A 23,304-nucleotide genomic window follows, 5' to 3' on the forward strand; every position below is an offset into this window, starting at 1 on the left:
TGATCGATTGCACAGAACGTTCTTTAAGAGAAGCCAAGAAAGGGAGGCTTTCTATTCGATCCTCCAACCTCCCTCCCCTTTAAAATTCCAATTCAAACTGGATTGAGCAGGTGTGCTCCACTGCTGGAGTGTGCCAGCTGTAACAACAGCAAGCAGCAGGTTCCGAAAATCGATTTTAAAGTCTTATTAAATAACCCCACTCTGTTACCTCTCTCACAGGCAAACACAGACATAAAACTAATGTAACCAAGGAGAGGGGAGACCCTGTTTTAACCTGCATGTGTAATGGATGACTCTTTCGCTCTTCTGTTCATACCATAAACCTGTCAAGGGCAAGTCCATATAAGCAGCGTCTCCTTTGCCAGCACACCTCTGTGTTTATTAATACAGCAGTGATGGGTGTCTAAGAGTGTACAGGCTGGGACGAGCATTCATAAGAAAGTGTGGCTGCTAACGCTTTGCATGAGGTAGACAGTCATTGCTGTTTTCTTTATATATTATCCCGTTAAGTCGTACGTCTTGCTTTATTAGTTTTTTTTCAAACCCACAAATTCAATACCGCTATTCATTCGTTTGCTCGACATTGATCTCCCACAGGTGGCTGAAACAATTCTGGTGAATTCAGCGCCAGCAGTTTTCTGCTGATTAAATAGATCAACCGTAAGAATATCGCCCACTTTCAGCATCCCCGAATGTAAAAAGCACCTTGTCGACACTTTGAGAATATGCAAAGCGACCTGTCTATGAGACACACTGCTATTCCCTTTACTTGCTTTCTAAATGAAATGATTTATTTATTTTCTACTGAGATGCATACGTACCCAAACTAATCTTGTGTAATGTTACCTATGATTATATTTCTTGTTAACCTGTAATGAAGTTCATCACCTACACCTGTCATACATACATACATACATGAGTTATATTAATTTTCATAAACAGCTCATGTAAATGGCAATTCTTCTCATCATACATGAAGTAAAAACTCACAGTACTGTGTCCTGATCCCAGACCACACTTCCTTGGTCTTTCCAGCAGGACTCTGCTGCACCCTGGTGGTTAACTCTTTCATTGCACAGGTTCCTGGGTCCTGGATCTGGATTGCGGTTTAAAACCGCTCTGAACTGCTACCAGTGGAAAAAAGTCTCCAGTTATATACAGATGGTTCTATTGTGTTTTTGAGTCTCTGTTAGCTTTCCAGTAGTTTTGAAAGTGTTTTTCGTATTGATTATTCCAGCTGGGTTTGTCCACGTTTTCCAGTAAAATGATTTCATGAAGGGCTGGCTCCCTTTGGTAAGCACATTTCGTGTTGATCAGGCATCAATAAAATCACACAAACACCATTACTGTTTGCACAGATGAAAACTCAGGTGCCCAATTTGCAATTATCATCAAATAGAATGATTTCAATCTTCAGCGAGCAGGACTGGCATCAATAGTATTTATGGCTTTGAATTTTTCACAAAACTTTGCTTGGAAAATTCTTTTTGTTGTGCATCATGCAACCGTATAGCAGCCAAATCAGCTATTTAATAAATGGCACGGCAGGAAAACCGTGCCCTTAAAACTACTGCATTCGGGGTGTTCTCTTTTAAAACGTACCGTGCATTAACATTGAGATTTATAAGCAGTCTTTTTCATTTTTTGGAGCTCATATTTTCATTTTAATAGTTATTGATACCCTGTAGCTTGTGATGGGATCTTGGCCTTAATCAATGTACTAATTATATTATTATTATTATTATTTTTTTTTAAGGCTTCTATCATTCCTACCAGAAGGTCAAAACCTTTCCGAGTACCAGAATATGAACTCCTGCTGCATTCCTTTAAGAATTACACTACCCACCTCCTTCTAGGATGGATCGAAGCAGCACTATTTCATTTTTGCATTTTAAATAGCAGTTGGATTGTGAGCTGGTTGTTGTGTTAGGATGAGAGGTTCTTCTTTGCACCAGTAAAACACTTTTCTTCTATATTGGTCCCCGTCCCCCCCCCCCCCCCCAAAAAAAGGCTTTAGAACAAATATGCACTGTAGAATATTGCTTCTCAAATATATTATTCCAATCTTCCGAGAGCATATTTTAATTGGAGTCATCCATCCTGCCATATCTATTACAAAAATGAGTTTTTCCCCCATCTCTTCTTACGATACTTGAAATCGTTCTGAGAGATTGAGATGTGTTTCTCCAGTATGGGAGCTGTTTTCAGCTAAATTCACTCAGAGTGATTGAGATGAGAAATCAAAAGGCAATGCCCAGGCACTTAGCCTTGCACACTAGAGAAGAGTACCTGACTGCTAGAACAACATGGGGGGAAAATGAACAGAGCTCAGAAACCAACCAATCTATTTAATTACTGTTATTTAGTCGAATTTCCAATCACAGCAAAATATAAAATTATGCCAAAGCATTGCTCAATTAATTTATTTTGTAGAAAATGAAAAAAAAAAACTAAAACAAAAAACAAACAAAAACCTAAAAGAAAAAAAGAAAAACAGGTCTCTTGTACAAACATTTAGAAATTACAAACAAAACAGGACCTGTTTATCTCCATGTACAAACTGCACAGAGTCTGGTTGTTGCTACTGTTAAAATGTCCGTTCTTGGGTTGTTGCTGTTGTTGCTGTAGTGACGCGATGCACCAAGCACTGCCACTGTGTTACCTGCCCACACTCTACTGTACAGGCTTTCTGTTTCTAGTAGAAACATATTCCAACTGCTGATAGAAAAACTATGTTATTACCTCCCGTAAACATCAGGAGAATTTTTTTCTTTATTTTTTCTTTATTTTTATTTTTTTTTTTAAATGGTTTCCGCTGTTCTGCGTGACGGTGGCATTGTGCTTGTCCGAGCACCCCGTGACCCGTGCGGACAGTGGAATCTTAGTGCCTTCATACTGAAGAGAAGCGTCTCTTGTTTGTTCTTTTGTTTGCCCCCACCCCCTGCTTCACGGGGGTCCTTGCTCAGGGTAGCAGGTGTTGTGCTCCTCCCGAGACGGCACAGCGGGGCTCTGCTCTCTCGTGATGACGGTCTCCCTGTGGAACGATGGGAAAGTGCTACTTGTTTTTCAGCAGCTCCAGCTGATCCTGGTATTCTGTGAAGAGCCTCTGGAACTGCAGATTCTGGCCTATAACTGGAAGCACCTCTTTGAGAAGGTCTCGCTTCCTCAGTCCCTGCGTTGTGAAAACATGCAATATTGACACATTGATATCAGGATTACCAAACAATCATTTATTCTTAGTTTAAGATTTGCAGCTTGGAAATGATAACAACAAACATGTGTCTCTCTCAAGGTCTTCATGACAAACGTTTCGACTACAAGTTTCTCTCAATGACTTTGTTGAGAAAGAGTTATAACACGTTTGTCAAGTTTCTTCAAGTATTTCTAAATGTCACTCACTATTGAGTGTTATATAGTTACTGATGAAGATTTTGTAACATGAGAGACACCAGGCAAAACCCTCAGTTAAAACTGTAATGCTCATAATAATAATAATAATAATAATAATAATAATAATAATAATATTCCACACAGTAAGTGTACCACCACTTCCCCAAGTCCTCCCACTCTTCAAACTACGGTGAGTCAACAAGATCAAACTTGGGAGGCTGTAAGGCAGCAGACCAGAGCTAAACGTATTACTGAGGTATGTGAGAGCCTCATATTCTTACCAGCACAGTCGCCTCCCAAACGCTTGCCGCTGACTTGTGTACAGGACCCAACAAATCTTTACATAGCTCTCGTAAGCGATACTGCGATCCTGCAAGACGAAGTTCAACAGAACGTCATGAAAGAAGCCCATTGTAATGCTTTCTTCAATGCATGCATGTCTGTAATGTTTCCCTTTCCAGGCATTTTAGGAAACACTTTTTACTTTATTTACCTGCAACATTTGTTTCTGGATTGAAAACAGTTCTGTTTTGTAAGGCGCAATTAAAACTTGACAACCTACAATACAAACTTGTCTGCAAACTATGAAGATTTAAATTGTCTATCTACATTATCAATTCCACCACACCTTCAAGCTAAATCTTGCAGCCAAGCTAAAACAGCTGCAAATGACATGCAAAACGCAACGACGAGAACCAAACTGTTGAACAGAGGAATTCCCAGCGCTAGACCCGATCCTACCTTCATTTACCAGGAACCGTGCGTAGATGAGAAGCCAGTGCCTGTACTCCGGACTGGATTTCAATGCAAGTGCTGATGCCATCTGGTTCTCCAGGTAGGCCAGCGTCATTCCCTGCTGCAGGAGGTGTGGTGTGGACGACAGCCTGGACGCTTGCCTCCCAGCACTACATTGCAACAGAAGCAAAGGAAAACAATCAGAAGCAAGGCGCTTGCAACTTACTTCATTAACAGAGACGTTAAAGAGCTTTTTAGCATTGTCAAAAATATGCATGTCAAAAGGTAGGTGTTAACCTTGCACGGTGGTAAGTGCACATCACTTTTTTTTTTTTTTAAATGTAACTAATCAAATATTTTTTTAATATGCATGCATTTTTTTTCTATTGGAACTTGCAGACATTCCAGATCTTAACGCTGCTGTAACGCTTCACACTGGTTTAGTCTTACAGTTTAAATGCTTAGGAAATAAAACGCATACCAGCAACCCTACAATCTTTAACTGGTCGTCTTATCAGCTACCACACAATGACCATTGCCTGAAACATTTAAAAACCCAGCTTACTTCAAAGTGTGACCCTGCACGATGGCCAAGGGTCCAGAGGACAGCATGGCCTCCTGGGAAGGGAAGCAGTTCCTGTAATCGGCACACTGCACCAGGGAGTCCTGTTTGTCTGCTATCAGATTCCTTATGGAGAAACGGGAATGGGGATGTTAACAGGTCACTGGTACACCACAGTGGGAGCGTATTTCAATGATCTAAACACAGCTGCTGCCACTTACCTCTGAATGAATCCAGGCGTGAAAGAGGTGCTTTATGAAGTGTGGTGGTTAAATCAACTGCTTGTTACTGAAAACTAAACATGTGCTGCTAAGATGCATTGGGGGGGGGCAGCAGTGTAATGGAAAGTAGACTTCAAGCACTTTTTAAATGCCTGGAATCTCTGAAGTTAGTTTTATAAGTATAGCTGCATATATCATTGAAGACTCTGCACTTTCAGCATGTAGTGGCGAGGTGTCTACATATTTCCTGAAGTTTTAAGAAGCCTAATAAAACTGGAAGATTTATATGGCCTCGTAAGTCAGCTGACTAGAAAACGTGTGGGATTGGAGTGACTAAATGCCAGGTTGAGAAACCCAGTCTGTGTGAGCAGCTATGACAGCACTACCCAGACACATGAAATGAGCTGCCAGGCATTTGAAAAGGGCAGCATATCACTTCAGAATCTGATAAGGGCTACAGCAGTTATCATGGCCAAGGAAAGAGGGAAATTAAAATAAATAAATAAATAGAGGAGGTAGAATTACAACTGTTCCGCAGTTTAAAGGTTTTTTTTTCTTAAGGTTTAAGATATAGCAATCCGTGACTGACATAAAGAGCTGTGGTGCTTAAATGAATTTGCAAATAAATGTTTTCTTTGAATGTCACGGGAGCGGTTTTGTTGAAAGGGTAGAAGCGTTTTTATTCAGCTCAGTGTCTCAGATCTGAATGCACTTTCCCTGACGAGGTCAAAAAATATCTGCAATTAAATTTTAAACTGTCAAATCCACAAGCCAGTGGATGAGAGCGTTTTGAACAAAAATAACACAAAAGGTCACAGGGTGTGTTCATATTGAGGGTTTTCATGCGACGTCACATTTGTGACATATGTCACGTATGTCAAAGGCGGATTACTCATTATTATTATTATGAAGTTTAACACGCTTAATTGTATAGCCGATTTTTTCATTAAAATATACACTTAACAGATTAAACTTAAATGGGTTGGTGACTTTCGTCCTTTAAAAAAAAATCCTTCATCGTGAAAAGAATCACAAAGGCACTACATTGTGAATGAATTTACTAAGCATGGCGGTACAATAATAATAATAATAATAATAATAATAATAATAATAATAATAATAGTATTATAAATTAATTTAATCCTTTTAATTGTGTTTCATACACAATTTCTACAGCAAAAAAGTAATGTATTTTAAGTGTGGGATGCTAATAATAATAATAATAATAATAATAATAATAATAATAATAATAATAATAAATAAAAAATCTGTGGATTTGAATTTGAATCAGCACAGTCATTAATTATTAGCTATACTGTTCTATGTTTTTAATAGTGTAGATTCTAATTTCACGACTGTAATCACTAAAGACATTGTTTTGTTACAGTAAGTGTTCTGTACTGGGGGGGAAGAGACCTAGCATCACAGTCTGTTTATCATTGTGAGTTGCTGTGTTTTCATAGCTGAATATCTGCATTGTGCAAACATTAATCTGTATTTCAGTACTGAAAGAAAAACGAGTAAACGGAACAACTGTACTTGCTGTCTGTTCATCTTTTTTACAGGTAGAAATCATGTTTTGCCGTGTTGTTTGAGCCTGCGATAGTCATGTTCCTAACATTCCCTACCTTGGCCTTGATAACATAGAACAACTTCTTGTCTAAATGCCAGACAATCGGTAGGTTTACCCATCCTGAGATGAAGTGCTTATAACTATCGGTACTTTTACATGCCTTCATCTGGGAAGCGGTGTAGGGAGAAGGGTTCTCAACTAAATAGATCCAGATATCTCCGAAGTCGAGGTCGGGGAGTTCACGGCTCTCCAAGTGCTGTAAAAAGCACTGGCGGTGCACAATAGGGATCACAGACTCCTCGAATCTGGCACTTATCTCTGAGTCTTTTCAATTCCTGACACTGGAGGCGAGACGTGCGTTCTGTGGCAAATAACTCGCACTGTAGTGTGGAAGACACCGGATAACTCGCACTGTAGTGTGGAAGACACCGGATAACTCGCACTGTAGTGTGGAAGACACCGGATAACTCGCACTGTAGTGTGGAAGACACTGGATTTGCATTAGCTGCCATCGCTGTTTTGACCACCAGTATGGCGCTGGGGTCACGTGGGTGAAAACCCTCAATAGACAATAAAGAAAAGACTAATTTTTAGGACACATTTATAAAACTTGCAATTTCGATTCCATGGTATTTTAAGTCAGTAATGTTAAATAATGGGGTGAAACGAATCACAACAGGTGGAGCTGGATTACTGTTAATAGAGCGAAAGACTGGCTGCATTCTGATCAGTATAAATAGAATCGGACCTTACCATGTCCCAAGAGAGGAGTTGAAACAGTACGACTTTCCACTGGCCAGGCTCACAACCGGGACTCCGTGCTGGGTCAACAAGGACTGGGAGACTGTGGTATCTGTTCCTGTAGACAATCACAACCACCACAGATCAAACCTTACTCCAGAAAAACACTGCCGACCAGCAATAAGCTCAAAACAGTGAACCCATGAAATTATAACAAATCAGCTTCACTTGTGGAGAACTGGAGACTGAGTAACACTGCGCAACACTTCAAAACAATACGGGTGACTGGTGTGGGTGCCTGAAATATTTTTTTGGTTTTATGCTCAAGCTTTGTAAAGGTAAGCTTTTGTTGCTAGCTGCTTTTCAACATAAGTAAATGGAACAGAATGCAAAAAAAAAAAAAAAAAAAAAGCATTTAAATAAGCAATTACCTGATAAGATACTCTGTAGCGATTCATTCTTGACCAGTACCGACTGCTTCTGCACATCCCTGAAAACGCAAAAAATAATAAAATGATGACATCTGAACGGCATTGTCCAAAGCAGGCGTCTGTCCCGACCCATTTAAACAATGCATAAATATTGCTGTGGATATGCTTCCCACCTTCTCATGCCATACCTACCAGACTGACAGCGTGGCACAGGCAGTGAGGGCCATCACGTAGCAGCCAGAACAGTGCAGCGTGGACATGGGCGCCTGCAACAGGATGGCTGGGAGCAGCCGCCAGCCACAGGCAGAGAATACCGACAACGTCCTGTCCTCACAGGCCACCCCGATCACGTCCCTGAAAACCAACGAGATCCGCCTTTACTTAACACAGACCTCCTCAGTGCAGCACGAGCTAGGACGCGGGTCACAGAGACACTGAATCACGACTGCCTGCATCCATGGGGGGGGATTTCTGCATTTGATTGGGGTCTAACTCAAAAGCTGCACATGTATCATTCTGGTTTTTAAAACATGCTAAGGAATCCTTAAAACGCATCAAATTTTTAACCCCCAAAAAAGATAAAGGATCAGGGGTGGAAATAAGGCTCCCATTGCATAGTAGTTTGATCCCTTCCTGATTTTACAGCGAGTTTAATAAGACACACCTGAGCATGTTACCTATACACTGTGGCTAACCAAGCTCGCAGTAAAACCTGGAATGGGTGAAACTGCTGTGCAGTAGGAGTCTTGTTTCCATCCCTGAGGTTGTAGGCAGTTGAAAAGAAACACTATAGTATGGGTAAGCAGGTAGACTGAGACCCGCTGTGAATGTGTTGTCAGCCACCAGGAGGGTTACACACGACACACCGCAAACCCAGCTAATGTCTTCTCTGACTTACGAGCTTCCAGCAGCAGTCAGGACTCGACTGGTGAGAACCGTCTCCCACACTTTACCCTCCCGGTTACACTTCAGCCGGCTCAGCCTGGACCCCCCGGCGGTGGAGACCTCATTCTCCACCTCAATGAACACGGACGGATCCGAGCTGATCTGCAAGAGAGAGAGAGAAAAAAAACCCCTGACATTTGTGTTATCAAAATGAAAGCATTTTTTTTTAATATATAAAATAAATACTTTCACTTTTTCTGTAGTTTGCTGATCCGCTGTTGCTGAAGCCCATGACAGAAGCGTCTCTTACCTGTACAGTGAAAGCTTTCTGTGGTGCTGGTGTTGGCAGCTTCAACACTGCCATCGGCACAACAACTCTGGGGGGATCTTTGTCTGTTGTGGGCGCAGTCTGCAAAAACAACAAAAAAAGGGTTCTTCATTTCTTTATTCATTCATTAAAACTTTGTTTCACCACCACAGCTGCAAATACTGACGAAAGAAGAGCTTTACCAGTATCATGAACAAAATCGCCATGACCGAAATCCTCTACGTGCATGAAAACACACAAACGTGGCACACGTACAGACAGATTTCCTCCATATAACACACACAGTGCACCCATAGTAAAAACAAAACATCCCTTGTAAAAACCTTTTATCTGTTCTCTTCTTCAAACCGGTAACACCGTTCATAATTAACGGCTTTAAATATTTTGAGGACAGCAGCTATTTTTCCTGAATTCATCCGACACCTATAAAATTTCATAGACAATGAAAGCGGAATGATCACACTTCCTAGACACAGGCTGACCTTCAACGCCATGGTTAAAGTGGTTTTACCTGCAGCACGGCTACGTTCACCGGCAGTACTTTGGTATCTTTCCTCGGCCTTCCCTTCTTTCTCTTCTCGACCACCTCGCTCCCCTCCATCTCTATCTTCCTCTTGTTCAAGGCCAGAGACGGTGCTTTCATTTTCTCCTCGCTGTCGCTGCTGCTGTCCAGACATGTGATCCTGGGCCTCGGGTCCTTAAGGGCATTTGCATCTTTTACTCTGAAAAGCAAACAAGAACAGAAAGCTGCTAGAGAGAGGTGGAAGGTCGGATATTTGCATGCTGCAACTAGGATGACCAACCGGACTGCTTCCGAAGAAGTCATGGGTTTGAAACGGAGCCTGAGGCTGCAGACGCTGTTGAATTAAGAGCATCCTGCATGTATGCCATCATCATTTGTCACACATGTTTTTAAACTCTAATAATGCAAACCTGCCACTGAAGTCAAAAGTGGTCTGGTGGCCACTTTGCCACTACCTGTGCTGTCGCTGCTTTGCAGATAAATAAAGCAGACTATCCTCAGTCTACAGCTCTGCTCACAGCAACTTCCATGACAGAAGTGTGGTTAAAACTTATAGGCCTATACAAACTGCATGCATAATAAACATATGTGCCCATGTTTGAAAATCAGGCCAGTCCGATTGTATGTGTTGTACTGCATGTCCTTTCAGCTCAGTATTTGAGGTTTAACTGCAGTTTGAGACACAATCTTCATGGGTCTTTTTTTTTTTTTTACCTATCAAGGGGGGTGAGACTGACGAGAGAGGATATGGCTACTCCGGGCGTGGCTTTTGATCTTTCTGTAAACCTGGAATCAAGTGCTTTCATTGGCTCAATCTTGGCAGCAGACGTCAGAGAGTTTGGTTTCCCTGCAATGGAGTTTACAACGGCTGACAACGTGGTGGCTGTAGCATTGACGCTGGAAAAAAACGAATAAATAACCAAGTTAAAAAAGTTCCAGAACACATTGCATACAATGAGACATGGAAAGCTTTAAGGCAGAACGATGCTAATCCAGTCTTTTAGACATACACTTAAGACCCTAATCTGTACAGCTGTCCTTGAGATGGAATCACTTATTCGGGGGAAATCGAATCATACTTTTCAAGGCTTTTCTGCTCATTACCACAGTCTCTCACGCACACAACCTACACCCCCCAGGATGCCCATGAAAACAAGGATTAACCTCGATACAGAAATAGCAGCAAAGACTCCCATTGGACAGCAGTTTATTACATTCCAGGTTTCAGGATCTGAGCCTGGTTAGTCACACCGGAACTGGAGACAAGCTCAGGTGCACCAAATGGAACTGGAAAAAATATCTTTTAATACAAAATTCAATACAAAATCAGAGCTCGAGGAAGATCTTTATGAATTTTGCATGATTTTTTTTTTTTTTTTTAGGTCGATAACAAAATTGCACAATTAAAAAAGAAACTGAACCATTCTCGAGACTATTACAGCAGTTCCTACTGACCCCTCTTTGTGCAGTGCATCGTCTGCAGGCCTGGGAGCAGCAGCGGCTGTGGGCTCCGGACACGGCTTCAGGCTGAGGGAGTTGGCCGTGTTGGAGTCCGAGGAGGTCTGCTGCTGGGTCAGCTGGGAGGACACAGACGAGCCGGGAAGGATCGGGACACTGTTAAACAGGGCTGGGGAGAAGTCCCTGCGAACAAGATAAGCAGTTTCTTAAAAAAAAAATATTAAATACAAATTCCAAGCAGGCTACCTGTAGGTCAAAACATACCGCAGTACTATTCAAACAGGGTGCACCATCAGCATGTAGAAAATAATCACGCTTGTCCTCTTACGGGCGTGAGGGACAAGGGTTGATGTTTGTGGACACTGTTGCGTCCATCGCACCTGCAACGCCTTGAACAGTAACGGTACTGAAGGTGGTGCACCCTCAGCGAATCTTACTGTATACTCCAACGTATCTTGGAAACGCTGCATTGTTTGTTGCATTTAGAGAACCTGCCAGGCCCTCCTGACTGTGGTACGGTATAGCACTGCACTGAAATGCTCTCACCCCGTGTCTAACTGAGCAATGCATAGAGGGGTGATCCGTCTGCGGCCATCTGCTGTCCTCGTTTCCACCTGCTTTTTCAACAAATTCTGCAAAAGAGAATTAAATAAACACATCAGCAAAGTAAAGTGCCACCAGCCATTTAAAAGTGAAGTTTCAATTTTCAGCATTCCCTATTTCAGAACCGACTTATGGAGTTTATTTTGCTTTGTTTATTAAGCGTTTAGCTTATTTGCATGTATTTCAACTCAAGCAGTCTAGACCGATTAACAGATCAGCTCATTAGTGTGTCGAATCAATGAATTAGTCTTTATTTAGTGCATTAACACCCCTGTATTTCTTGGCAGGCAGAGGCTGGGGAGGAGCAGGGTGCAGTGCCCACCTTCCTGATATCCTCCAGGCTCTCCCCGTTCACCACGCTGGTGAGTTTGGGCGTGTGCGCCTCCCTGCTGGCCGCGTTCCTCTGCTCAGCCAGCTGCTTCTGCTGCTGGTACTTCAGCATCTCCGGGTTCTCGATGATGGTGGTGGGCAGCTGAGCCTCTGTGGTGATCGCCAGGCTTTTTCCGTAAATCTTTTGGTGAATCGAGTTCTACGATTAAAGAAAAAAAAAATAAATGTATTCGCAACGAATGAGAAAATGTACAGCAAGCAAGCAAGCCCTACAAAAGCAAAAACCTACAGAATCTTTAAAAACAGTGTGTTGGGTGGAGAGGGATTCTTTATGCTATGTATATGGGTATAACCCAAGGGGCCTTATTCTGAGGCAAAGGCTCATCTTTTGACATGAATCAAAACAACTCAGGATGGAAATAAGGCTACCATTGCATAGCAGTCTGGTCCCATTCCGGGTTTTACTGTGAGCTTAATTAACTACCAAGTATAGGTAACATGTTCCGGAGCAGCTGACAGTTGAACCTGGAATGGCTAAAGCTGCTATGCAATGCAAGTATTATTTGCATCTCTGCAACTGCCAAGGTGCGAAACAAGTAAAAACAAAATTGGTTAGCAGCCCAATCACAGATTGGCTGGTCTTGTGCAAGGAAACTGAACTGGAACTTGTACAGTACATCCCCAAACACACACAAGCTAAAAAGTGTAGTGGGATTTTGTAGCGTTGCTCTAGTCTTGCTCTAGACTATAGAGCACTGCCACTGTTGTGTACCTTCTCTTCCTCGTTGAGTGGATCCCCAAGCTCATCCTGAGAGAAATCCAGGTATGCCACAGTCCCATCCATGGAGCACACCAGGATCCCCAGGCCATTGAGGGTCCTGCAAGAAACACAAGAGCAATCGAAGCCATTGAGGAGCCTGGTTAACGTGTTGAAAAAAAATATATAATGTATGTATATATATATATATATATATATATATATATATATATATATATATATATATATATATATATATATATATATATATATATATATATATATATATATATACACAAACATGCATTTTCATCAGATTTATCTTACCATGAGATATCCATGATTGACTTGTCAAATAACTCATGGATAACCACAAGGGGGCGTTTCAGGCAAGTGAGCTGAAACAAAAATATATAAACACACATGGATATTGAGTTTTCACTATTCAATGTGTTTGCAAAGATACTGACAAAGACTTATCATGCAAGCAAAAGCACTGATGCCCATTCACTATACCAGAAAGTGTGTAGAACTGTAACCAATATTTCACTTTGGCTTATCTTGACCGTGTTACTGAGGTCTACAGCTGGGCACATACTATATCAAGAAGTTTAAAAATATACATCTCTCTATATAGTGGAGTAATTGCAATACGAACAAATTACAACGACTGCAAACACCATCAAATGAGAAGCGGACAAAATGCAACTGAAAGCTTTGTACCCTTTAAAGCTGTGGCCCCCAATCTGTTACACTCATGTGATTCATTTCACATGTCCATTGTTGAGTTATATTATTATTATTATTATTATTATTATTATTATTATTATTATTATTATTTATTTCTTAGCAGACGCCCTTATCCAGGGCGACTTACAATTGTTACAACATATCACATTATTTCACATTTTATAGATATCACATTATTTTTACATACAATTACCAATTTATACAGTTGGGTTATTACTGGAGCAATCTAGGTAAAGTACCTTGCTCAGGGGTACAGCAGCAGTGTCCCCCACTGGGGATTGAACCCACAAACCTCCGGTCAAGAGTCCAGAGCCCTAACCACTACTCCACACTGCTGCCCATACCACCCCATTGTGTGCACTTCATTTATGTGAGAGATTTCCATTCACTCACAGTCCTCCTCCGCTGAGCTTACTGCCAGCTGCCTTGACGTAATTGAAGGAGAGAGCCGTAGCAGGAAGCCTCAATGTGCAGAAGAATGAGCTCTCTGGCAGCGCCAGTCCGGTTTGACAGCTTTCTCAGTTTGGCACGTCACTACATATTTCTGTCTGCATACATCGGTACCTGAAACTAATCTTGAATAATTACTTTCCCATATAAGGCGCTGTCCTTCGATCTCCCTGTTTACGTGGATGCAGCGAGCTAAATTAAGAATACCATTCCTTACAGGCCTGTAGCTATTTCAGTCAAAAACAGCATGACAGTTTCAGAAGTATGTCTTTAATGTCGCTCACAATCTCTGGTTTGCACTGAAGCTCACAGTTCTATTTATCCTGCAATGACTCAGACTGTTGTGCCCAATAGCCCAAGATATTCTGCAGTGTTCTGCAGCACTCCTACTGTCTGTTTTGTTGGCATGTGTTTCTAACTCGTCGCAGAACACTTAATTACATTCAATAGAAAATCTATTATTACACTTCAAAGAGAAGTGGCCACAATGAACATCTTAGACTAAGCAGTTAACCCATTCTTGTACAGCTACATAGTCTGCTACACTAAAGTATATTATATATTTGCGAGGCATAGCTTTAATGTTTGGCTAGCTAACCTACGTTAAAAGCAGACTATAGCACACAATAATTAGGTTTTGAAACATATTTATGTCAACTACTGTGAACCAATTAGAGAACATGAATACGCAAATAACATGCCCCTCCTTGTTTTTGACTGATCTGTCAGCATCCCTTAGGACTACCCTCAGCCTATATAATCTACTGCGTGGTCTTCTGCCTCATCCGCCTGGCCAGGAGGTGGTTCTTCAAACCATGTAGGTTTGAGGCAATTAATGTCTATTTTTTTTTAAGGTGCACACTCCTCATTAAAAATCCATCATTCAGTTTGCGTGTTGTGGGGGTTTTGTCCTAAACTACTGATCTGTGGAAGAGCGCAGCCCCGTCTCTCTGACCTCACTCACCCACACAGACACAGAGCGGTCCTTACTGCCCACAGCGCAGCAGCAGTACGGACAGCTGGGCTTGGGAGAGCTGCCGTTCTTCTGCTTCTTCTTGAAAATCTTAGGGTTGAATTTCTGCAGGGAACACAATTAAAACATTGAACAATTTAAAAAGGCTAGCAGTACATTTCAGTTTCATACACCTTCACCTCCAATTCACTGCTGTGTTTTCTTATGTATTTATCACATCATGAACCCTGTTAGTTTTAAACATTAAACGAAAATAAAAACCCTAAAGCAGTATTTTACTAAACGCTTAACGGTAAATGTCCAGTTTTGTTTTTGGTTTGTACAGGATTTCTCATCATAATGTTTACCAAAGTAAATATAAAATATGAAGTAAAACATAAATACTAATTATTGATAGCGTCTGAATCTGGGGGTTTATAGAGGAGGCATGTCCATCTATCTATTTATCCTGTTTCTATATTTTTACAAATATCTCGAAGCGCTAATTCAATTGTGATCAATCTTGTTAGGACATTCTTTAGCTACTGATCTGTAGTTACTGAGAGCAGGACAGCATGGAGGTGTATACTGTATGAAGGCATCTGTCTGTATGTCAAACTGGATGTGTGGAAAGACTGCAGATTTTATATTTCTGTGCAGGGACCTGGATGCAGCCAAATCTACTGTCGTTATCTGCAGAAGGGAGAGAGACAGGCGACTCACAGGGGTGTTTCTCTGTATACATTAGCATAATCTGAAAGCAACTATAAATGTCATACAGGTCTGTAACCAAAGCAGACACACAGGAAGAAAGCTAGGCTTGCATGGGAATACCAATATATATTATATATATAAATGCTAAACTGTGACTCTGGCAGCAAGATTCTACTTCAAAAATCAATTTTGCTGGAGCACATTTTCTTCTCACTGCAGCTAATTTCACACCACTAATGTGGTTTCAGGAGATAAAAAACAGATTCAGCCCACTATATATAGGAAGGAGGTCTTTGTGTTTGAAGTATGCAGTGTGGTATTGCTACTTTTTCTGGATAAGAATCTTGCATATCTGCCTGTTGGGGGGGGGGGGGGGGGGGGGCTGAGGATCATAGACATCGAATTTACCGTGACTTGTCTGTGGTCGTGAGCAACCGAGACCACTGAGTAAAGAACAGGCTACTAGAAAGCCTTCAGCGGTTCCACACACTGCAGGCTGCACATTTATACATGTATACCGTGACCTGCTCCAAAAGCTGAAGGAAATCACAAGGAAATCAAAAGGGCAACGCTCCAGTTTAAGGATCCAATAGAAAAAAACATAATGTACTGTTAGAAACCAGTTATAAAATGACACTCGTTAGCGGTTATCACATCCCACGGCTGCACAGCGTTTTGTTTGTAAATCACAGCAACACAAAGCAAAGCGTTGGCATCTTTCACAACACGTTTACAGATTTGTGCTTTTATTCACCCTTTAACTAAAGCGTGTCTGTTCATGATAATTGAAAGCCTTCTCTGTCTCGTTCTCCACCTGCTGGCATCACAAAGCACACTTACCACTACTGTCACTGCTTTCCGATGACCCACAAAGTCCATGTTGGTCTTCCAGCCGTCCCTCTCAATGATCTGCGCTGTGGGGCCGGAGTTGTTCATGGCGTGGGCGGAGACTAGATACTGACCGTCGGGGGACCAGCTGAGCCGCAGCACGTGAGTGGTTCCACCGCACTGCGAAGAACACAGGACACGTTTATAATACCCTTACCTGAGCAACTCTGCTACTATGTGAAAGGCTGCTAACCCCTGGGATCTCCTGCTCACCTCGTCGAACGGTTTGGTTATGCTGGTTTCCAGCTGCCAGTCCATGGTCCGCCACACCTTCAAGTTGCGGTCGTCGGCCTGAGAGGCAATGTACTTCCCCACAGGGTCCCAGGTCAGCCCCTTCACCAGGCCTGTGTGACCCCGCAGGGTAGCGATGATCTCTGCAGAGGCAAGTCAAAATAAAACGGCATGCGTTTTAAATGACGATGCCTTGCATGTGCACAGCTGAAGTCCGACATTTTGCATAAAGCACTGCAGCATGTCTTGTGGTAAAGAAATGTCGTGATTTTAGATATCTGTCAGTTTTAAGCTGGTTGTCATGCATATAATGTATGAAGCATGGAATGTACTTGTTGTATGTTTTCTGCAAATTGTGCAATGTCTACTCTTGCAATTATCCTAGAACGTGCGTGAACTTTCATATCGTGTAAAGCAGAATTGTTATTATTGTCATTGTATTCAAGCCCCTTCAGGAGCTGGGCATAGCACACGTACCATCCTGCAAATATTATTTACGTTACAGTAACACCCACCTGGAAATTTGCGAGCGTTCCAGATGACAATGGTATTGTCAACGCTGCAGGAAGCGAGCCAGGCATCATGTGGTGACCAAGCAACGTCCATGACATCTGAAAGGACATTCCAAAGAGCACATTTCTCATGGTTAAGTTTCACACTCCGAAAACAGACAAGAGTTAACAGTGCAACTGGCAATGCATCGCAGTAGACGTTTGCTTCTTCTCTATAAAGAAAAGTCGTTTCCTAATCCACATGATCTCAGACAGCTGCTGTTTCAGGTGTCAGTGCTGCTCAGAAAGTAGGTCAAAGTCAGGGGAAAAAAAATAATATGAAACTGAGTGTGTGAGTGATGATCATATTATAGAGAATGTTATAGTGATGACTTATGACTTTAATAACTCATCATGAAAGGAGGGTGCAATTGGATTCCCAACCATTACATTTGAAAAGAACTGGAGAAAGTGACAGGACCACTAAGGTTTTGAAGACCTGTCTCGAAAACAAATTTTAAAAAGTAATTGTACTACAATTTTTTTCCATTGACTTAAGAGCTGTGTTAAAAATATATATATATATATATATATATATATATATATATATATAATTGGAAATAAAAAGATGAACAAAAAGGAGCAACTATGGAACAGTATGTGTTTGCATGGAGCCAACATGGATGTATTACCTCTTGAAAACATACTAGCAGATATGAAAGCAGGTTAGATATTTGTGAAGATCTTGTTTTACCTCCAGTGTGACTCCTCAGTATGGTTACACATCTCCACTGCTCCACGTTGGCCAGTTTACTGCTGGAACCGAACACAGTGCTGGGGCCAATGTACCTGCAACGCACAATACAAACTACATGTATTCACTTTTCTTTTCAGTGCTCATGAAATGTTCTGGAGATCATAGTCTTCTATATAGCCAAGATGTCATGCAGCAATTAAGCATGTTCCCATGGATGGATCTGAACTGAAAAATGCATGTGTACATTTTGGGAAAAGGCATTTTAAAGATCTCTCACTGGCCTGAAATTTTTTTTTTTTTTTTTCTTAATTTCGTGGAAACTTACCTGTGCAAAATAAACTACGGTTAACTGTAACATTTTGCAAAAAGGTTTGAAAGCAAAGTGGATTTTGTATGGTTGACCTTAAACTATAAAACAATAACCTACACTTAAAACTTTTTGGGCAATGCCGGGATGGAAATAAGACTCCTATTGCGTAGCAGAGTCACTCATTCCAGGTTTTTCTAAGAGCTTGATTATCCACAGTGTATAGGTAACAAGCTCAGCTGTGTCTTATTAAACTCATAGTAAAACCAGAACTGGATCAAACTGCTATGCAATGGGAGTCCTATTCCCACCCCTGCAGTGCCTGTATGTATTTGATATCTGTTCAGCTGTTTCTTATTAGTTACTCACGCTGCTCGTTTCCACACCATTATCAGCTTGTCATCCCCACCTGAAGCCAGGTACAGCCCATTGTTGGACCAGCGCACACAGTTCACGCAAGCTGGAACGACAGATCAAACATTTCATTGTTGACTGATCTTCGGGGGGGAATGCCCATCAGCAGAAAGGAGGCCTGCCCATACCTAAATGGTTGTCCATCTGGCAAAGCATCTTGGGAATGGTCTCGTTCTTCTCGTCCTCTTCTCGAAGGACTGGTGCCATGTTCCATATGACAACTTTCCCAGAATCCTCTCCTGCGGAGAAAACAATGGCATCAATGGTTGAGATTTATTTTTAAGGCCTGTAACTGGCAAAGACCTGGTTACCTCACACAAAAACAAACATATCCATTATGAAGCCAATAGCATGTAGGATACAATATGTATGCGGACTTCTAAAATGGTCTAACCTAAAAAAAAAAAAATAGAACATTAGAACAATCTCCACATACACTAGTCCAAATGTCATTGTCAAGAATAAACAATTACTGTTAAACGCTGTTCCTCAGGCAATCATTCTTATAAGAAAAAAAATGTAATTTTCATGAATATGTTAATTAAAAAAATTTAAAAAGTTACCTTGTCCTCCTGTTGCAAATTTTGTTCCCTCCGGGTGGATGTCAACAGAAAATATTGGCTTTCCTGGAAAACAACAACTTTGGTATCAAACAGATTGTTTTTAAGAAATTGCTACACAAGCACCATGTAGTTCAAGCCTATGAAAACACGTGTGTGTGTGTGTGTGTGTGTGTGTGTGTGTGTGTGTGTGTGTGTGGCGAAAGAGGAGAAAAACAAGCTTTCAAAGTGACACTGCAAGCGGCGTGGCTACAGAAAGTAAGTGAAAATATATACCGACAATGGCACATCCGTCAAAACAGTTGATCTACAGCAAACAAACTATAATTCTGGTAAAAACGAATCAATCTTATTATTGTTTTAAAAAGCTGACGCTGTGCAGTCCCGTCTTGAATCAATTAAAGTTAGGTGGGTGTGTTAGAAACCCACAAATAATGATTTAAAAACATGCATTTTATTTCTTATGATACATACGAGTTTCAAATTCAGTATTCACATTATACTTTGTCCCTGGTCTAGATCAAAGTGGTTATTTTAACAGTACCCTGTTCCTTCATTTTTACATGCATTCACGTGAATTTAGAAAATTGAAAAAATAAATGAAAAAAAATCGCATGTTTTGAACATAAATGTCACTAACAATATACCTCTACAAATAAGAATAGAAACAGAGACAGCAACACAGTTAATAATAATAATAATAATAATAATAATAATAATAATAATAATGTACTTTGTTTCCTCACAGAACCCCCGTTGCTATGCAGGCAACAGCTGCAGCGTTACTTCTTAGAAGTTTGCATCGCCCCTTTGTTGTAGGTTCAAAAGTCGCCCCCTCCAAAGCACCATTGCTAGGATCGCCAAGCAATGTTTTTTTTATTCAAGAAAGTGGTTTAAAATGTTTCAGCTAAAAAAACAAACAACAAGAAAACTTCAAATCTACTCTATTCAAAACCATAAAAAATAAAACTCATTTAAAAGCCACCTTCCCTGGCAGGTGTTACAGCTTGACTCTGTAGGTGGTGATGCTGTCGGGAGATAAACCTCAACAATAATATGTGCATGATACTGTCCCAAATACGAGCACAGTACCGCATCAGAGCGTGTATTATTATCATTAACGCGCTCCGATGTCACTGTGCAGCCATACAAGCGTGCCGGAGTCGAGCGTCCTCGATTTCAAACAAAACCCCAACTTCGCCACACGGATTCCAGCATTGCACTCACATTTACTGCTTACCATTGTGACTGATCCAACTTGGCTTCAAGAGCTTCATAATTTCCAGGACCTCTGAGAGAGAGAGAGAGAGAGAAAGTCTTTCTAACCGGCTGGGTTTCGCCCCCAGTTCCCCGTCGTCTCTCCGACGCGCTGTGGCTGCGCGTCCTCTCGCTTTCTGGACCGTTTTTGTGAAACGTGCCGGACCTGAGCGTTTTCAGCGGATCCTCAGAGCTGCTCCATTCCTCTCGCTCGCTCTTCGCATCCCTCTTCAGCTCCCTGCAGCAGGAGCAGCAGCAGCAGCAGCACAGGAAGTACCCGACCTTTCCTAAAGCTCCCCTGGAAACACATGCCCTCCAAGAGGTCAGGCCCGTGTGTGTTTTCAAACAAAGCATGCACCTGCTGGTACCTTCCTCGGAGGGTTCTTACAAAAATGTATTTTTATTTTTTTATTTTTGTTTGTATTGCTTCTTAGAGTATGGTAAAAACGCATTGCAACTGCTTTATTCAACTGGACACTATTGAGCTATTGAGGTGATTATTTTTTTTAAAAAAATTCCAATCCTTTAACTGCTTCGCATGGGGTACACAAGCAAAACGTCAATTTATAAGTCATTTTTATTTGACATGTTTAATTATTTAAAACAAAAAAAAGTATGGTTATTTTAAAGGTGCTTATAAACAACCAAGTATATGAATTCTAGATCATGGAATAACTGTTTGAAAGACAGTTTGCTTTACACTTCGTTTGTTTTATAAACATTTTAAAATGATCTGAACCCTTCAAATCTAGTTTGATTATAACATGGTAAATTAACACATTATTTGAACAATAATAGGGGCGACTTTGCTCAGCAAACCTGCCAACGGACACGGTGGAACTCGCAGTCGACGTTCAGTGTTACCAGACGGAGAAGGTCGAGTGGAGCACGAGGGACGGGTTGCAGGTAGAGAGTGAGGGAGGACGGAGGGGACAGAGGGGACAGGCTGGGGTTACAGTCTGGATAGCGTTATTGGGGTGTCGTTGTTTTATCGCAGGACTTTAAATTTTTAAAGGTGTCTCACCTTAGCAACAGTGGAATAGCAACAAGAAAAGAATCGAAATAAAATTAAAAAAATGTCTGGCGTTCTGTCTCAGACCTTGACGTTATTTTCCAGACAGAATAGTACATTGTGGTAAGTTATATGTTTCGTATTTATCTGTTTGTAACATGTATTTGTTTATTTGTACTTCATTGTAATAAATTAATTTATTAATCATTTGCCATAAACAGAGAAAGGGGCTGTGTTGTGTATACAGACAGGGTCTTGTCTAAGTAAACATGTTTTAGTTTTGACTGTCCAGGAACCGCTTGATCTTCCTGTTGTAGTCGGATCGAACGCCTAAACGTTTTTCTTTCTGTTTGTATTATTATTATTATTATTATTATTATTATTATTATTATTCTCCTCCTCCACACACATATTCAGGTAGTGGTCTCGCATAGTCCCGCGGTTGTGTTTTTCAGTCTGTGTTGATGTTCATGTATGATTTGATAGAGCTGTTGTGCAGCGACACTATATATTAATTATTCCTCCTCTCTCGTTCTTTTCTAGCTCTCTGGCTGTATTGAGCCTGCAGGCACGGCAGACCCACTGGCAAACAACTATTCTGGGGCTCAGGACGTCTCTGCCTATGAGGTAAATGTGTCTTATACCTTCGTAAACTCGCATGGTTCACCATGCACGTTTCTGAACTGCAGAACCCTGTGTTCTGACCTACAACCCGCAGTAATGTACGTTTGAAGACACGAACATATACCGCAGTGACAGTCTGCAAAGTCTGGACTGATGTGTGCTCCCCCCTCGTTTCTGAACCACAGCACGTTTCGTTTAAGCATACCCCTCTTGCGTTATGATCAGAATTGGGGAGGGGGCGATGACGAGCTTGGTTAGATATGATATGAAAAGACAGTATCCCAGTATTGACATTAAGAAAAAAGGTCCTATGCTATGATAAATATAACTTGCTTGAATTCAGTAACAAGAGCCTGTGTTGCTTGTCTATTCTGTTAATGTTGCTGATATCCTTACAGAGCAGAGCCTAAGAAAAAGAAGAAGGTGGACCCCAAGAGGGAGGTGGCGTTGAGAGACCGTCTGAAGAAGAAGCTTAAGAAGCTGGAGAGGGTTCCTCCAGAGCTGATCCCCATCGAGGACTTCATAACCCCGACTAAATACCTGGACGAAACAAGGTAGCGTTACAGAGCCAGGGAGCTCCTCCACGGAGCGTTCCTGAAGTCTCAGCAAAGACCGTCGGCACCTTGCAGAACTGATGAGTTACAGTTTACTGACCGTGCCTCCCATTCATGCAACACGCTGAGAAACATTCCAGTCCATGTCTACACCCGCTGCACCAGCCAGTAGAACTGCACTGTTAAAATCACAGAATGTCACTTTATGTAGAGTGAACCCGTTTCATTATCGGTCTAACTTGCTCCACTTGTTGTTCCGATCAGTTAAACCAGTCACCGGGATTATCTGTTTGGTCTGTTACATGTGCTGAATGCACGAGATGTTAAGTCTCTTTTGCGTTGCAGGGTACGAGAGCCTCCCCGGCTGTCCTTTGAGGAGAGTGAGCGCAGGGCGCTGCTGATGAAGGCGTGGTCTCGCTACAAGCAGGAGCAGCACGAGGCGGAGATGAAGACTATCAGTGACGCGCTGGAGGCTCAGAGGGAAGCGCTGGAGGAACTGCGACTGGAGTCAGAAGAGCTTTATCAAGCAGCCCTCAAACGAGACCAAAGGCTCTTTCCATACGAGAGCCAGGGACCCTGCTACACCCCACCAATACCTGGCTATCAGGCACCCGAAGGCAAATTCAATGACATAACCAAGGTGCATACGCAATAGAGAAGAGGCTGAAGGGTTCTGTGCATACATGTGTCTACTGTACGTTAAGCTTTTTTTGGATAAATAATAATAAAAAAAAACTGCTAGTGTGTTTCTTAATATGTGCCATGTGTGGCGTGCTGTGTAGTATCTTGACTGTGTGATGTCATTA

General features: G+C 41.6%; 2 protein-coding genes across 7 annotated transcripts; one reads left to right on the forward strand and one right to left on the reverse strand.

The window, feature by feature from the left end:
* Positions 1–2,333: 2,333 nt before the first annotated feature.
* LOC117427672 (protein HIRA-like) lies at positions 2,334–20,424 on the reverse strand. 2 transcript variants are annotated; one of them, XM_058994201.1, is made up of 25 exons: positions 20,292–20,424; positions 19,055–19,117; positions 18,620–18,730; positions 18,447–18,537; positions 17,768–17,862; positions 17,038–17,133; positions 16,505–16,665; positions 16,244–16,411; positions 14,702–14,815; positions 12,865–12,935; positions 12,553–12,658; positions 11,773–11,979; positions 11,394–11,479; positions 10,845–11,030; positions 10,104–10,286; positions 9,378–9,588; positions 8,849–8,947; positions 8,552–8,700; positions 7,846–8,007; positions 7,654–7,712; positions 7,235–7,340; positions 4,691–4,813; positions 4,132–4,295; positions 3,672–3,760; positions 2,334–3,172 (listed from the first exon to the last, which is right to left on the reverse strand). In XM_058994201.1, exons 1-25 carry the CDS (start codon positions 20,326–20,328, stop codon positions 3,056–3,058), a joined length of 3,054 nt encoding a protein of 1,017 aa, XP_058850184.1. In that variant the 5' UTR covers positions 20,329–20,424; the 3' UTR covers positions 2,334–3,055. The 2 variants fall into 2 exon arrangements, with proteins under 2 accessions (XP_058850184.1, XP_058850185.1); XM_058994202.1 differs by having other exon boundaries at positions 20,279–20,369.
* A 118-nt stretch (positions 20,425–20,542) lies between these two features.
* On the forward strand, positions 20,543–23,252 carry LOC117427897 (large ribosomal subunit protein mL40-like). 5 transcript variants are annotated; one of them, XM_058994203.1, is made up of 6 exons: positions 20,568–20,630; positions 20,743–20,801; positions 21,107–21,214; positions 21,864–21,947; positions 22,343–22,498; positions 22,844–23,252. In XM_058994203.1, the coding sequence occupies exons 2-6, from the start codon at positions 20,746–20,748 to the stop codon at positions 23,151–23,153; spliced, it is 714 nt and encodes a 237-aa protein (XP_058850186.1). In that variant the 5' UTR covers positions 20,568–20,630; positions 20,743–20,745; the 3' UTR covers positions 23,154–23,252. The 5 variants fall into 5 exon arrangements, with proteins under 5 accessions (XP_058850189.1, XP_058850187.1, XP_058850186.1 ...); XM_058994204.1 differs by lacking the exon at positions 20,743–20,801 and having other exon boundaries at positions 20,549–20,630; XM_058994205.1 differs by lacking the exon at positions 21,107–21,214.
* The last annotated feature ends 52 nt before the right edge of the window (positions 23,253–23,304 follow it).

The sequence above is a fragment of the Acipenser ruthenus genome, chromosome 21 (assembly GCF_902713425.1).
Source record: "Acipenser ruthenus chromosome 21, fAciRut3.2 maternal haplotype, whole genome shotgun sequence".
Lineage (NCBI taxonomy): Eukaryota > Metazoa > Chordata > Actinopteri > Acipenseriformes > Acipenseridae > Acipenser > Acipenser ruthenus.

Bases quoted from the DNA above. Each gene is read 5' to 3' on its own strand.
- LOC117427672 (XM_058994201.1), bottom strand. From the start codon at position 20,328: ATGAAGCTCTTGAAGCCAAGTTGGATCAGTCACAATG. The intron at 17,863-18,446 runs GTGAGTAACTAA...TGTGCGTTGCAG, and splicing joins ATGGTGTGGAAACGAGCAGC to GTACATTGGCCCCAGCACTG. The intron at 11,480-11,772 runs GTGGGCACTGCA...TCTCTTTTGCAG, and splicing joins GCCTGGAGGATATCAGGAAG to AATTTGTTGAAAAAGCAGGT.
- LOC117427897 (XM_058994203.1), top strand. From the start codon at position 20,746: ATGGTAAAAACGCATTGCAACTGCTTTATTCAACTGGACACTATTGAG. The intron at 20,802-21,106 runs GTGATTATTTTT...GAACAATAATAG, and splicing joins GACACTATTGAGCTATTGAG to GGGCGACTTTGCTCAGCAAA. The intron at 22,499-22,843 runs GTAGCGTTACAG...TTTGCGTTGCAG, and splicing joins AAATACCTGGACGAAACAAG to GGTACGAGAGCCTCCCCGGC.